The sequence below is a fragment of the Cucurbita moschata genome, unplaced genomic scaffold (assembly GCF_002738365.1).
Source record: "Cucurbita moschata cultivar Rifu unplaced genomic scaffold, Cmos_1.0 Cmo_Scf00028, whole genome shotgun sequence".
In the NCBI taxonomy this organism is placed as follows: domain Eukaryota; kingdom Viridiplantae; phylum Streptophyta; class Magnoliopsida; order Cucurbitales; family Cucurbitaceae; genus Cucurbita; species Cucurbita moschata.
In genome coordinates this window covers 356,155-373,157 of record NW_019268544.1, presented here as the reverse complement: position 1 = coordinate 373,157, position 17,003 = coordinate 356,155, and the positions used below count along the sequence as shown (strand labels likewise).

The 17,003-nt window shown below is 34.1% G+C and overlaps 2 protein-coding genes and 1 non-coding gene across 3 annotated transcripts; 1 reads left to right on the top strand and 2 right to left on the bottom strand.

Moving 5' to 3' along the window:
• Positions 1 to 3,706: 3,706 nt before the first annotated feature.
• On the bottom strand, positions 3,707 to 3,778 carry TRNAP-AGG. The gene has a single exon. It is a non-coding gene; the product is annotated as a tRNA-Pro (tRNA).
• Positions 3,779 to 5,208: 1,430 nt separating this feature from the next.
• On the top strand, positions 5,209 to 6,757 carry LOC111463054 (DNA-binding protein S1FA-like). Its single transcript, XM_023106868.1, has 2 exons — positions 5,209 to 5,394; positions 6,310 to 6,757. Exons 1-2 carry the CDS (start codon positions 5,341 to 5,343, stop codon positions 6,523 to 6,525), a joined length of 270 nt encoding a protein of 89 aa, XP_022962636.1. The 5' UTR covers positions 5,209 to 5,340; the 3' UTR covers positions 6,526 to 6,757.
• Positions 6,758 to 7,801: 1,044 nt separating this feature from the next.
• Positions 7,802 to 10,581, bottom strand: LOC111463549 (cell number regulator 8-like). Its single transcript, XM_023107525.1, has 3 exons — positions 10,097 to 10,581; positions 8,407 to 8,609; positions 7,802 to 8,308 (listed from the first exon to the last, which is right to left on the bottom strand). The coding sequence occupies exons 1-3, from the start codon at positions 10,404 to 10,406 to the stop codon at positions 8,069 to 8,071; spliced, it is 753 nt and encodes a 250-aa protein (XP_022963293.1). The 5' UTR covers positions 10,407 to 10,581; the 3' UTR covers positions 7,802 to 8,068.
• Between the last annotated feature and the right edge of the window lie 6,422 nt (positions 10,582 to 17,003).

The following is a 17,003-nucleotide window of genomic DNA, read 5'->3' as shown; positions in this document are numbered from 1 at the left end:
TTTAGCTGCGGTCTGTTTGTTTGGCTTAAAAAGAAATCTCCAAGAACCATGATGAGTAAAGGGAATATTTTTCATGTTTAATTAATTCATTATTATTATTACTATTTTGATTCTGAAAAAGTTGGTTCCCTCTCTGTTACTGTTGCAGCCATAGTCTTACGTGCAGTCCCTTTTATCTTACTGTACTCAATCTTCAAGATGCCTCAGCTTTATCCATAGATTTAGCTGCCCCATCTCTGATTTTCTTGAGATGGGTCAATATTTTAAGGCAAAAGGAGTAAAAACAAGAATTTTGGTTAAAAGACATATATCGAATCAAAAGTTTGAGAGTAGAGATGTCTATGTTTAAGTTCGGCAAGGATGAAGAATCTCTGTTTAAACGGAGAGTGAAATAGAAGTGGAAAAACGTTTATCCCTAGTAGCTAAACAGTGCCATGAATCGTGATTATTTTTTTCATCAACCTCACTCGAATCCCACCTCATCAAACCCAATAATTGAAACGGTGAGATCTCACATCGGTGGAGAGGAGAACAAACCACTACTTATAAGGGTGTGGATACCTCTCTATAGCATACACGTTTTTAAAACTGTGAGGCTGACGGCGATAAGTAATGAGTGGTATTAGAGCTAGACACTGAGCAGTGTGTCAGTGAGAACGTTGGGCCCCCAAGGGGGTGGATTGTGAGATCTTACGTCGGTTGGAGAGGGAAACAAAACACTTCTTATAAGGGTGTGAAATATCTCCTTAATAGATGCGTTGGGCCCTTAAGGGGGTGAATTGTGAGATCCTATATCGGTTAGAGAGTAAAACAAAGCACCCCTTATAAGGGTGTGAAATCTCTCCTTAATAGACTCGTTGGGCCCTCAAGGAGGTGGATTATGAGATCCCATGTTAGTTGGATAGGGAAACAAACCACTCCGTATAAGGGTGTGAAATATCTCTCTAATAGACGCGTTGAGCCCTGAAGGGGGTGAATTGTGAGATCGTACATCAGTTGGAGAGTGAAACAAAGCACCCCTTATAAGGGTGTGAAATCTCTCGCTAATAGACCCGTTAGACCCTCAAGGGGGTGGATTGTGAGATCCCACATTGGTTGTAGAAGGAAACAAAGCACTGTGTGAGATCTCTCCCTAACAAACGCATTGGGCTCTAAAGGGGGTGGATTGTGAGATCTCACATCAGTTGAACAGGGAAACGAAACACCTCTTAGAAATCTTTCCTTAGTAGACACATTTTAAAAACACTAGGGCTGATAGCCAATCGTAACAGGTGATATAAGAGTTAGACACCGAACAGTGTGCCACCGAGGACATTGACTCCCAAAGAAGGTGACACTTATAAAAGTATGGAAACCTCTCACTAGCAAACACGTTTTAAATTGAGTGCACCGATCAAGTTGTAGAAAGAAATCCAAAAAGAGTTGAAATGGCGAGGAAAGGAAGATGATTGGGTGAAGAGAGTGTGTTGACTAATAGAGTGAGAGAGAGAGAGAGAGAGAGAGAGAGAGAGAGAGAGAGAGAGAATCTTTGCAAAGTTAGATGCCTTTATGGAATGATTAACCCATAATCAAAAGCTATGCTAAAACTATTCAAATAGTTTCAAACTTTTAGAGTAAACAATACACATAAACAGAGGGCGTTGGGGTTAGGGTTTCCCAATGCAAAACTGATAGGACAGTCCGTGATACCTCTGTGACTGTCACTGTGACACTCACCCAACGCCTCTGCTTCCTCATTTCTACTGTTCTTTCTCTGCAAGCTTCCATCATTTCATTTTCCCTTAACCCTAAAATTCCATAAATTACTAAACTTTTAATCTACCAGATTAACATAGAATTACGATTATTAAAAGTTATATTACTGTGACATCCCACAGTCCCACGTTGGTTAAGGAGGAGAACGAAACACTCTTTATAAGGCTGTGAAAACATTTTTCTAACAAATGCATTTTAAAGCTTTGAGGGAAAGTCAAAGAACACAATATCGGCTAGCGTGGGTCCGAGTCGTTACAATTACGTTTAGTAAACCACGAGCTTGTTTATTTTGATATTGTATTTAGATTAACATGCTAGAGTCGTTTAAGTAGTCTTAGTCAAGCTATCAAAGTTTAGAAACGAGTTTTCTTTATGATTGATTTTGATCTTCAAAGTAATCTTTTCCAAAATTGTCATTTGGGTTGATTTTTTTTTTTTTTTTTGTCGAACAAGGTGTTAGATCAAATTTTTATTATTTTTTTTTTTCAATTTTGTGTTTAGGAAACTTTTTGGAGTTGATTTTTTTAATTAAGGATTAAATTTCGAGATTTTTTAGAAATTTTTAAAGTTGAGAGATCTATTAGACATATATACAAATCTTAAATCTTAAAAGAAGAAAGTTAAGTGGATTTGGATTAGGGTTAAATCCACTAATTTTGAAATTAAGGTCACTAATTATTAAGGGAAAATAATTAGGGATAAAAGAGATAAATTAATTAAAAAAATAAAGTAAAATAATAATGAAAAGAATAATAAGTTTTTGGCAACATGCAATTGGATTTTCATCAAACATTAACATATGCCATTACAAATATATAAAAACAAGACATCCTTAAATTCATGCATTTGGTCCCATTATATCATATCTTATTCTCTTTTATTATTATTATTTTTAATAATTTTATATAGGGAAGAGTTTTTTTTTTTTACTAGCTCGGTGTCGAGCTGGGATCGAGAAACCTTCTCCATTCTCACTTTCTATTTATTCTCTCTGAAATTCTTTATTTATTTTCATTTAGATTGAGACAATGTTTCCGTGGAGTAAATTGTGGGAACTGGGTTCGTGCAAAGATTTTTTTTTTCATTTTTTAATAAAAATATTCATTAAGCATAATTTTTAAGATTTAAGGTATAATTTCCTTTTTTTTTTTAAATATATATTGCCCAAGTAATATAATGTTCAAACTAATTTCTAAAATATCAAATTTCAATATGACAACATAATTTTTAACACTTATGGGGATTGGGACAGGAATATAATCTTTGTTCTCGACTCCGTTTAGTTAATAAGGAGAAATTTCTCCCCTCTCCGTCCTCTCATTCCTTAACGGATCATTATAAGGTCCCGACCCTAGGTTAAATAGACATTTCTACCTGCAAAATATAAAACAATTTAAAATGGGTCGATTTCTTTTTTTTTTTTTTTTTTCAAGTTATTAAAGTATTTGAAAAATTGAGGCATTCTTTATTTAAAAAAAAAAAAATTAACGAGAAATTGAGAGGTAGTAGAGAGATTTTTTTCTTATTACCTAAATAAAGTCGTGGACGGTCATTATACTTCTCGCCCTACCCACTATAAGAAATAAAGTGAATATAGATCGATAGTATTCTCGATCAAGTTTAAGCAAACGAAATGTTCTAATACTCCTAAAAAAATTTGTTGAGCTAAAATTAAAAAAAGAAAAAAGAAGAAAGACATTTTTTACTATTATTATTTAAAATATGAAACTGTAAAGAAATTGAAAAAAAAAAGAGACTTTTCGGGGCATAATATGAAACTGTAAAGAAATTGAAAAAAAAAAGAGACTTTTCGGGGCATTTCGAGAATTGAACTTGGGACCTCTTGCACCCTAAGAGCAAATCATACCACTAGACCAAATGACCAATTTTAATAAAGTTCTTTTTTTAACTAAGAAGACATATAAATAAAATTGCATAAAAGAATTATCATGGGGCATTCCGAGAATTGAACTCGGGACCTCTCGCACCCTAAGCGAGAATCATACCACTAGACCAAATGCCCTTTTGTCTTAAATTTAGCTTATTAAAATATCTAAACAAAATATAAATTTATTTTCAGAACTTACTTTTTTTTTTTTTAAATAATTTTTTTTATTTTTTAATTTTGACTATTTTAAAGAATAAACAATGACATTATAAATAATTTTGCATTCAACACTTTTAAAAATTATAAAATAAAAAAATAAGAAACACTCCACTTACTCTTAAGATAAGAAAAATAAAAAATAATCGAAGATTTGACCAAATATAGAAGAGTTTTACTTTTTAAATAAAAAAAAAAATACACGTAAACAATTTATCATATATTTTTATTATCTTTTTAAAATAAAACAAAATTGATATTTAAAAACAACACATAAAAATCAATTTCGATTTGTTAGCTTATTTTTTACGTGTTTTAAAAATATTTTAAATTAAAAATAAGCTATTTAAAAAATGAACGTGAGAATTCAATGACCATAAAACTATAAAAATAAATTATTTGCAATTTTCACAAAACTCCAGCCATCTAGTTTTATGTCTTCCTCCCACGGTTGGCGAGGTTTGTTTTCACCAACTGAACATCGGTTGTACGGAATCCAAACTTATTCGGGCACACACGCTATTCGTACGTGCATGTTTAATCATTGTGACACAACAACGTCGCATCTTATTGTCATCTCAGTTCGCAATAACACGACTCATGCATTGTGTTGTCGTCCCATATTTCAGGAAACATCGCCATCTAGGTTTGCTTGGATACATTCGTTAAGAACTGACCCATGTGTCGATCATCTCATCAAGACATCCCGAACATTCATCGATTCGGGTTTTTTCAAGCATTGAACTCTCACGTGTCTATGCTAAATCATTTACAATATACGTTCTAAATAATGGGTGCATAATCCAACATCCAACACGTAGGCTAGAGCGCAATACTGGTACACTCGTACTGTCTGATATTGTTCTTAAAAAACTCATTCAAAGAAGTTGTCCGACACACTTCTCTCAAAATACTTGCCCACGTTGTGATAGGTTAACTCATTTAGGTCACAGACCGCTAAATAAACATAAACAATTTAACCTTTGGGTTAATATATATACATAAATAAACATATAGATATATATGTGTATATATATATATCTGTGTGTATATAGGTGTATATATGTATGTATATTATTATATATATGTATATGTATATGTATATATGTGTGTGTACATATGTGCACACATATATATACCTATACATATATATACATATACATATATATCTATACATATACATATATATTATACATATACATATACATACATATATATTTATTTATTTATTTATTTATTTATTTATTTATTGCAGATTTGAGAAGGTTAAAAACATTTGGGGTAAAGAAAATGCAAAATTTGTGTACGGCGTCGTTTCGAAGTCCGTGGGCGGAATAGCCTAAACCCACCGTTCGTCATTTTCATGTAATCCGCTCCTTTTTTTGTATTTTTCTGGAAGCTTCTGCGGTTCATCTTTGTAGCACAGAACCATTAACAGGAGCTCCTACTCAAGGCCATCTCTAAGCTTCTGAATTTCAGCCATGGAAGACGACTTCGATTTCGGTGACAAGGTTCCGCCGGCCGTCAATCGCATGGTACTACTATCCCGATGTCATTTCTTTTCTTCTCTCTACTTTGCCGCCTAATCTAAGATCTTTGTTAATGCAGCAGCTCCTCCTTTCGAGATTTTGATTTGCAGATGCTTCTTTGTGTTTACTTTGATACTTTACCTATATTCACCGAGGTTTTCTGTTCGGATTTGATCTCATTCTTGGAAATTCGTTCCTGAGGTCTGATCGTCTTTGTAAATAATGTCGTTGATTTTTTTGAGGGATCTGCTCCGAGTATCCTTATAGATTTGTTTGCAAACGTGGAATTTCTTTTTCAGTTTTGTTCATGCAACTGAATCGAGGAAGATGAGAATGCATGATTTCAAAAACTACACTTCTTTTTGCAATTTCTTTGAAATTTCAGGATGCTACATGAATTTGTTAATTTGGTCCTACTTCTATAACCGAACTTAAAATTGGAGGGTTGTGGAATTGTTCCTTTTCAGTTGACAAGAATAATTGTCCTGACCTGTTTGATATTGTTAAATTAGAGAATGTTCCATGCATCTCTGATTCTGATGTGGTATCCTCAGCATCTTTCATTGCTAATAATCAAATTAAAGAGTAATAGGCTACAATAGATCTCCTCCTCGTGCTTTTGATCTATCTAACTCGAGTTTTGAAGCCAATTTACCTGTAACCTATGAGTATATAGTGGATATTCTTCGTATTTAAGTGGAACAATCATGGAAAAGATCCTCTTAATCTGATACATTCACAAGTCAGAAATGGGACATTATCCATCATAACTGGGCTCGAACACTTTTTGTTAATGGCCTTTTTGATGAACATTTTTGTTTTTGCTTTCCTGATTTTGAAAATTATGCTTATTGTTTACAAGTTGTTCACCCATTTCAAAACACAGTTGAATTCTAATCTAAAATTGGCCACGGTGCACAGGGGAACGTGATTAGAGAGGCAGATGCAAGAGGATTCAATCCAGGGCTGATTGTGCTGCTTGTAGTGGGGGGGCTGCTATTGGCTTTCCTTGCTGGGAATTACGCTCTGTACGTGTATGCGCAGAAGACACTCCCTCCAAAAAGGAAGAAACCAGTTTCAAAGAAGAAGATGAAGAGGGAGAGATTGAAGCAAGGTATTTCGGCTCCTGGAGAGTAATAGCCTAGTAGTTGTTGTTGTTGTAGTAGTAGACGTTGTGTTCCTGTTTTTATTATTTTTTTTTTCTTTTCTTGTTTGAACTAACAAGTTCTTCCCGTGAATTTCAGTGTTTGAAGAGTTGTTTTGTTTATGCTGTTCAGTTCGTTAAAATCTTAACATCCCAACTAGAAGTTTATCGTCCCTTGCATCTGTAGAGATGAGAAATATGAATAAGAACATAGTTTATATGATATGTTATGCTGTTCTATCTTTCTAAATTAGGAGGATTGAGAGAGATCCATTGGATAATAAAATAATTAGGAGGATTGAGAGCGATCCATTAGATATTTGGGCGCTTGTCTAATCTAGTGTTGATTTTATATTCTTTTGTATTCCGTGTTCATTTTTCCGTTTGTAAATAACTTGAAATATCTTTTTTCTCCTTTGTAAATAACTTGGAATGTCTTTTTTTCGTTTGTAAATAACTTGGAATGTCTTTTTTTTCGTTTGTAAATAACTTGGAAGGTCTTTTTTCCCGTTTGTAAATAACTTGGAATGTCTTTTTTCCGTTTGTAAATAACTTGGAATGTCTGTCTTTTTTCCATTTGTAAATAACTTGGAATGTCTGTCTTTTTTCCATTTGTAAATAACTTGGAATGTCTTAAATAACTTGGAATGTCTTTTTTCCGTTTGTAAACAACTTGGAATGTCTTTTTTTTCGTTTGTAAATAACTTGGAATGTCTTTTTTTCCGTTTGTAAATAATTCCGGTTGGTAAATAACTTGGAATGTCTGACACTAGTGTTGCATGTCTTTTAAACCAAGCGAAAATTTACCATATTTTCTATATTTTTAATGTTTTTTAATGTTTTGTTTCATTTTAATTCTGTTTTGTTTGGGCTTATTTCGATATTTCATCGTGGTTTGATTTCTTGTAACCTCAAAAATTAGGTTGTGACATTTGTCTTTTTATATATATATATATATATATATATACACGTGGCACGTGGAGAGTAGATTTTGAGGATGAAATTAAATACTCTATGTTTTATATGTTCACAACGAATAATAAGAGGCTCGAAACCCTGAAAATCATAAAACAAGGTTTCAATTACCTATCTTTTCACTATGTATTGTCGAGAATTTTCTTTTAACTCAGTTATTAATAAACCAGTTCGGTTTAAGAAAAAACAATATTTCGGACCTCAATAGTTAATATCTTCTTCTATCTTCACCAAAGTAATCTCCCTTCATCTTCACCTCTGATAAAGCCACCATTACTAAAAAAGAACGAAACATTTGACCATAAAGTATAGTTTTAAATTTATGAGTTCAAATGATAAAAGAAACATACAAATCGAAACATTCATCCTCACCAATATTTTCAACATACATATTCTATGCATAAAAGAACAGTATATTATCCACAAATATGACATGCCGTCTCATTCATACAAAACCTCGTCACTATATATTTTCTTTTCACTTGTATAGTTTCATGCAGATTCAGCAGAAAGGCACCAACCACTGTAACAGAACATGAGAGACGAAGCTCGATGAGGATCTCAGACTCCACGCCCCATGTTCTGTTCGGTAGGTGGGATCATGACTAACACGGGACGAGCATTGAACCCCGGGTGAGGTATCCTTCGACGGAGTTCACGGCCTTCCTGGCAAAGTGCACACGTGTGGCACAAGACGTGAGTTGCAAAGTCGCAGACAGATTCACAGTGCTCACGCTGAACTTCGTCTTCGACACAGAGTCCGCAACAGCCACATGACCTATGAAACGCCTCGCAGTTACCCTGTTCATCAACAGATCGAATCAAAGTGGTTTCAAATCAGAAGCCAAGATTTAATGTTAAGAATGGATACAGATATCAAAGAAGTAGGTTTAACTTGCCTCTAGATTGAACGTTCGGCGGATACGGATACGGGTGGGGAACGTAAACCATGGAGCAAGGCAGTTCCAGCCAAAGAAAGAGGTTCCAATTAAGTAGAGACCAGAATATGACATGCAATGGTTTGCAAATGTCCCAGGAGTAGTCCCAAGTCTCTCTGCATTGCTTCCATACAGCATACAAGGAGCCACACTTCCAAGAAGACCTACAAACAGTCATTGTTAGTTGCTTTCCCTTATTCTCTCTAATTTCATTTCAGTTTTTTCCCATTTTCATCACTTCCTATACAAAAAATGAGCTACTAATTTTATTGTAGTAGGTTTCTTTTGTAACAGCTCAAGTCCACCGCTAGCAGGTATTGTCCTCTTTGCATTTTTCCCGTCCGAGCTTTCCTTCAATGTTTTAAAATGCGTCTGCTAGGGAGAGGTTTCCACACCCTTATAAAGAATGTTTCGTTTCCATCTCCATTTGATGTGGAATCTCAATCATTTTTGTTATTGATTGCAAGGATGGTTTTGCTTTGGCCTCTTCCCACCCGTCTTTCTGGTGGGATGCAGCAATTTCTTGCAAGAACATTGTATGCCTTCGAGGAATGTTTCTCTCTTTTGCCTTCCTCTTCTCACAATGTTCCCGACCTTACCTTCCTTAATGTTAAATGTGATTCTAACAACGGGGACCCTTGGACTCATTATGCTATTCGACTAAACTCGTTGTCGAAAGGTTCGTAGCCCTTTCATTTTATAGGGCCGAATAAGCCACAGTTCTATTCCCAACTCGAATGAGAGGGGTGGGTGCCCAGTTCACCAATAGAATGACCATCAAATTACCTCGAGTAAATGTCTTTTTTTATTTTAAGTCCACATCCACCCCACATTGGAGACATGAAGGATTTCCTTATTACCTCACTTGAAGATTCAAACGCACAACCTCTGATTAGGTGTTATATAGAGACCACAAGTCTTAGCCATAGGGTCAGCCCCTTCTTCTCCCCCATGAAGAAAGAGATCAGTCAAACATTCAACCAAGAAAATGCTGGCATTTATTTAAATGCAATTTGAGTCATTGATGGCACCAAGAATTAGACTTGGGTATTTAATGGAAACTTAAGAACTAGGTGGAAGACTTTTGAACTTTATGAACAACATCAAAGACTTGTTTATTTCAACTGGTATGAAACAGCTGGTTATGGACAGAAAATTCAGCTAAACATCCTTTACTGCCTATAGCTGCCCATAGAAATGGTAGCATGGTATTAGAGAACGAAGCAATTCTGCATAGCCCAGATCTTTTCTGAAACTCTATTTCACGAAATACACTATAATACCTAGGATGATCTAAGAGTTCAATGATCAAGGTAAATCCCCTAAGAGTTCAATGATCATCATGAGGATGAGCTACGGTTCATGTGATTTCATAATCAGGCATCCTTATCATCTGATTAATCTCTATAAGATCATTAATCAAGAAATAAAACTACAAAAATAGGGGAACCGATTGAAAATTGTTGGAATTAGAGGAGGATCGGATTCAAATTGGTGAGAATCATCATATTGAATCGTCGAGGATAAAGAAATTTCGTCTCGGATGCAATCACAAACCCCAAAAATCAAAGATAAAGAATCACAGAATCAAAAAACCTAAACTCACAGAAAAAAACTCAATTCCAATAACAATCAGAAGAAGGAAGCTTACAAACTTCAAGATCGCTGCTGCAGAACTCATCGTGGCGACCGAGACAAGCGCAGAGACCAGTTTCCCATTGAGGCCGACCAACCGGCTCGCCGACCACACTGCCATCAACGGGCAGCCCATCGGCGGTCCATCCATAATCGCCACCGGTGCCCTTATTCTCCTCCGCGGCATCTTTCCGAACAGGAGAGGGCGGAGGCACCGCATCGGGCTTAGCCGCGGTGGAGGTGCGATGGGTATCCTTCTCATCCGCATTTTCAACGACCTTGCCGAGAAGGGGGCTGGATTCCTCAAGGTTTTCGGCGCTGGCCATGATGAATTAGGAGAAGAACGATACAAAATTCAGAACCCAATGCGAAGAAATGGGGGAGACGAGGTCAGAAACTTAATGGAAGGGTGATTCTTTCCAAATTTTGCTCTCCTACCAGACGGACGGACGGAGGGGAGCGGAAGAACTAAGATTTCGCGGCTCCGCACCGTTTTATTTGGGTTCGGATTACGCCCATACCTGTAATTAGCAAAAATAAAAAATCATTTTCAAATTATTTTAAATAAAAAAATATGATTATCTAAAAAATCATTTTCGTGATATATTAAAAAAAAAATTTACCATTATTTTTGTAAAAGTAAAAGGTCTCAATGCTATTTTTAAAATTTTATAGGTATTTTTTTTTAATGTAGTATTAAAAGTAAAACTATTGGTTTTTTTTCAAAAAAAAAAAAAAAAAAGTTAAAGGTGGGGATGAATTTTTATATTTCAAGTGTATTTTTGAAACAAAATACGAAATTTGATGGTATTTTTTAAATAAAGTCTAAAGTTTAGAGATATTTATACACGTATATTAATACAGTAGTTTAATTTTTTTAACGATTCAAAAGGTTTTCATTTGTAATTATTTTCCATATTATCATTAAATAATCTATGAGCACTATATACGTATTGATTATCATTTGGCCTCAGAAAACAAACTCTATTTTGTTGTCAACATAAAAACACACACGACTGTCGTGTGACAAAAAGATGAAAAGAGCATCTTGAAAGCTTGTCAACCGAACCGAGAAAGTCGGATTATCTAGAAGGGGAATGCGTCTCCATTCTCCATGCCCACTTATAGTTCGAGGTGCTCAACATATCTCTCGCTGATACAGCTAACTCCTAGTAAGGTTCCGACACAAGTGTTAGAGAGGACTATTAGAAGTACAAGAGCTCACTTCCCATTTTAAATATGTAAACTAATTTACGTTCAACTCGACTCAGTTGCCCCAATCAAAATAATGTTTTTAAAGCGTAATTACCAATCACATTTTCAAGATATTTATTTTTATTTACTTCCAGAAAATAGATATATTTGCAATGAGATTGATTATTGATTATGAATACAATTATATAATATAAATAAAATATAAAATATAAAACATAATTTAATTTGAATCACATTGGGCCTTAGAGTAATTACAGTGCCCGGCCCAACCCAATTCGATACATCTGGGCCCAATTCGTTTTATAAATTTTCAATTAAAATATAAAAATCTCTTCAAATTCATTAATTAAAATAAAATCTTAAAATAAGCTCGATTAGATATTAAATAATCTTGCTAAAATTTATAAATTTTAATATATAATATATATATATATATTTTTTTTTAAATCTTCTCAATTTTCATCCATACATATTTTATAATTAATTGAATGCATATAAAAATATTTTCTAAATTTTATGCATATTAAAACGTTACGGAAAAAAACTGAATGAAGGTCAATATTTTTTTTATGATACTATGAGAAAGTTTCTTTCCGTTCATTTTTTAGTCATTTTTATAAAGGAATGATTGACGTTTTTTTTTTTTAATTTCCTATTATATTTACTAGAGATTGTACTAGAACTAAAAATATTGACCGTAACTCAGATTTTTCACGTAATGCTTTAAATCACTCGATTAAAATCTTCTCGAGAGAGTTTGATTTGTCAGGTCTTATACTAGTTGCACGTTTTTTCTTCTTCTCCATTTTAATCTGTGTACCATGTCTAGTTAATATAGTAAGAGACTACAACGAAAAAAAAAAAAATTGTGAACATCTCGTCGGTGGCTTAATAAAAAAATGACTCAAAATAATCCGAAAGTGAAACTATTTTAGAGCAGTTTAAGACTTATAAATCACGATTAGAATATTAATTGTAGAACCCAAAATGGGCCATTTTAATAAATGAAAAGGCGAGAATTTCTTCGACCTATGTTGAATAATAACGCTCATTTTATAGATATATAAAATAATTGGAATTATGCATAAATTTATGAAACTACAAAATTAATTATAGAGTAATTGGTATGGTTTTATTTCTTAAAATAATTATTTGTTAATTATTGTCACATATGACACAACAACAACTCTTCAATTATTATTCGGCAACTTCAATGGTGGTTAGAAATCAAGAAAAACATTACACAATATGCTCATATAATATGATGTTACATAGCAATTATTCTAATTATATATGCATTGAATCAGCCATCCTCCACCTACCAACCACGTACTATTGATGACGAGATTGTGTTCGGCGAAGAAGGATGAAATTAATTTAAATAATTATATAAATCAAGTCAACTTGAGTATAATTCAATTGCGGATAATATTTTAAATGGTATCAAGTCAGATACGGGGCTATAACGGCCCAGATTCATCATTAGCAAATATTGTCCTCTTTGGGCTTTCCCTCAAGACTTTAAAACGCGTCTATTAGGGGAAGGATTCCACACCTTTATATATGGTGGTTTGTTCTCCTCCCCAACCAATGTGGGATATCACAATCTACCCCCCTTCGGGTCCCAGTGTCCTTACTGGCACACCGCCTTGTGTCTACCCCCCTTTGGGGAACAACGAAAAGGCTGACACATCGTCCGGTGTCTGGCTCTGATACCATTTGTAATGGCCCAGATCCACCGCTAGCAGATACCGTCGATACTGTCCTCTTTGGGATTTCCCTTTTGGAATTCCCCTCAAGGCTTTAAAACGCGTTTGTTAGGGGAACATCACAATCCACCCCCCTTCGGGGCCAGTGTCCTCGTTGACACTTTTTTCTTCCTCCAATCGATGTGGGACCGCCCCAAATCTACCCCCCTTTGGGGCCTAGAGTCCTTACTGGCACACAACTTTGTGTCTACCCCCCTTCGGGGAACAACGAAAAGGCTGACACATCGTTCAGTGTCTGGCTCTGATACCATTTGTAATGGCCCAGATCCACCGCTAGCAGATACTGTTGATACTGTCCTCTTTGGGATTTCCCTTTTGGACTTCCCCTCAAGGCTTTAAAACGCGTTTGCTAGGGGAACATCACAATCCACCCCCCTTCGGGGCCAGTGTCCTCGTTGACACTTTTTTCTTCCTCCAATCGATGTGGGACCGCCCCAAATCTACCCCCCTTTGGGGCCTAGAGACCTTACTGGCACACAACCTTGTGTCTATCCCCCTTCAGGGAACAGCGAGAAAGCTGACACATCGTCCAGTGTCTGGCTCTGATACCATTTGTAATGGCCCAGATCCACCGCTAGCAGATACTGTTGTCGATACTGTCCTCTTTGGGATTTCCCTTTTGGACTTCCCCTCAAGGATTTAAAACGCATTAGCTAGGGGAACATCACAATCCACCCCCCTTTGGGGCCTAGAGTCCTTACTGGCAGATCGTCCAGTGTCTGGCTTTGATACCATTCGTAACAGTCCATATCCACCGCTAGCAGATACTGTCATCTTTGGGCTTTCCCTTTTCGAGCTTCCCCTTAAGGCTTTAAAACGCGTCTGCTAGAGGAAGGTTTCCACACCCTTATAAATGGTGGTTTGTTCTCCTCCCCAACCAATGTGGGACATCACAAGGGCGATGTGACATTTTGAAACCATGAGGCTAAGGGTTAAAGCGAAAAATATCTACTAACAGTGGCCTTTGGACTATTACAAATGATATCGAAGCCAGAAGTCGAGCAGTGTATCAGTGATTACATTGGGCTCCCAAGATTTTAGAGATGAAATTCTTCCATTGGAATATTCTTTTTTCCATCTTTTAATATATTAAAAAAATATTTTGAATGCATAATTTTTATTTTCAATATAATTTTTTTAAAAAGGTACCCGAACACAATTTTTAAACATTCGTATCCAAAAGGAGAAGGGTGAGATTGAGATTTGGCAGGGCCAGGAATAACCTCGTTTAGCTAACGAAAATGAATCTCTCCTTACTCCCTCCCTCATTTTTCATTCCATTCACGGTAGTTCTCCTCTGAACTCTGACCCCACAAATTAAATGAACATCTCTAGTAATTATATATTTTATTTATCGGATCGGTGGAAATTTACTCTTTTTAATGGTTATATATTAGGGTAAAATGTTTAATTCAAGTATATACATCTTATCTTGGTTAAATGACATAGGGATAACATAGATTGCAGGCAAAGGAATCCGACGTGGACTGAAAGTAGTGGATTAATGGGGGACATGTTTGGTGGGTGACAAAATTAATACCCCTAAGGCATCCAATGCCTAAGTTTTAATATCTCAATTTTCCCTTAAATTATGCCACTATTATATTCTCAATTATTCAACCTATAATAATACTTTCTTATTCTTATATTATTATTTTTTTTAACAAAAAAACAACCTTAATTCAAGATTTGTTAGACCAAGTAATTTAAAATTATTATTAAACCTATGAATTTAATTATTTAAAATCAATTTTTATTGGTAGAAAATTATGTTTAAAGACGTTTTTTAATATGGCAAGAATGATTTTCGACTATTTTCGTACCTACTCGAGGTAGACATCTAATTGTTTATTTGAGAGTATAACGTCTTTTGCTTGAATGAACATTTAGTCAATAAATAAAATTGCAACTATTCAACTTAATTATTGCAACTATCTAATTATATAATTTTTCTCCAATGTTTTAATTTTCATATAGTTATTAATCTCACCGACCATGTTTCGTAATATTTAAAGAATCATTTCCATCGTATAAATTTCTCTCAACGAGCACCTCGACTTAAAGAATTGTGTCTCGTCAACAAATGGTGAAGGGTAAAATAGGAAGCAGTATAAGACAGAATATTATAAGTCGACCTTCTCCTACAATATGGTCAACTTTAGAGTTAGGAATTAGGCTTTCCAAGGTGCCTCGTACCAATGAATATGTATTCCTTACCTATAAATTCATGATCGTTCCCTAAATTAGTCAATGTGGGACTCCCCCTCGATAATAACTTTCATTTCTTTTAAATCCTCGTTATTGATCGTATCTGATAAATTAAGAAAATAAGAATAAATAATATAAAATAAATAAATAATAATAATAATAAGAGAATGAATTAAGTTGGCGGCATGTTGGGAAAAGCGCGTGGAACGGTGGTGCAATAATTAACGGTCACGAGGCCGCCAGTTTGGTTTTGCCAGTTGCCAGCTCCTCACTCCTTAATCTTTATCCGCTTCCTAGTTTTCAAACTAATCCCATTATTAACTCTTAATCTCTTTCTTAATCACTTATTTTTCCTTTTATTTTTTATTTTTGCTTTTCCATGCCCTTTTTCGTCTTTTCACTTTTCCTTTTTTTTCTCTTTTTTCACTTACTTTGACTGTCTTTGTTCATTTTTATTTTTTACTTTTCATTTTTATTAATTTATACTTTTTTAATATTTATTTTGGTTCCATTTTAAAAAAATACTGAGTGCATCGGAAAAATAAAATTAAAAGAAAATGATCGTATTGTTGTTAATTATATATGCTATAATTAAATAATAAGTGGGTTTATTAATTAATTATATATTTATTCACATGATATAATTGCAATAACATCTTTATACAAAAATAATTAATCTTACTTTCTACTTAAATTTATTTTCCATAAGAAACATTAAAATTTGAATAATGTAAAAAGAAAAATAATTAATTTATATATAAAAAAAATGTAAAACAACATTATTACCAAATGGGTCTACCTTAATGTTTTAAACTGTATTATTATTATTATCAATGATTACGACCCCAGAAATTATTTAAAGGGATAAGCTCTAACTAAAATAGACCATAGTATTAAATGACTTTAATACCTTTATTTATTTTATATTATAATTATTTTCTATTCCAAATTTATAAAGCCTCAGTTATTCAATTTCATAAACGTGCTTTTTGACTAATTGACAATATTTTATTTTATTTAATGAGAATTAGTTACATTTAAAATGAAAATTAAACTAACATTTTATTTACTAAAAAAACATTATTTAAAAAGTTCAATTATTATTATTATTTAAATGCACATTATATTATAAAATAATAAATTGGGTGCAAGACTTAAATATTTAATTTTTTATTTAGATTAAAAAAAATTCACATCCCATTTTAATAGGGAAATTTCATCTATAAATATTTTAAAAATATATATTTTTTTGTCAATAAAATTTTGAAGAGCCAGCCACCTTGAAAGAATGCATAGTAGCTGCTCACTATGGAGCGTTCTTAAGCTAAGCAATTGAAAATACCTTTCAGATTTCTTCTTGTGGGGTTCAGTGGCATAATGTTAAAAGGTCGTGGGACGTGAAGACATGACCCATTTCTCGTTTATGCATTTGAGTTTCTTTGTGTCCAAAAACGCGGTAAGTTGCACGGGTCGAATCTATATTGTAGCTCAAAGGGGTAATTAGAATAGTAAAAAGTAAGAAAAATTAAAAACCTCCATTAAAGTAAAATTTAAACCAATAAAAATGTACCTTTGTTTTAAATGGATTGGAGGGAGGTGTGAAGAAGAGGAAGAGATTCTTTTAAGATAGCGTGGTAGCTGTGAAGGTAATAGGACCTTTTTGATGGCTTTATTACCCAAACCCAAACCAAAACCAGGAAGTGGGGTCGCTGATTAGCACAGCCCAGCTAC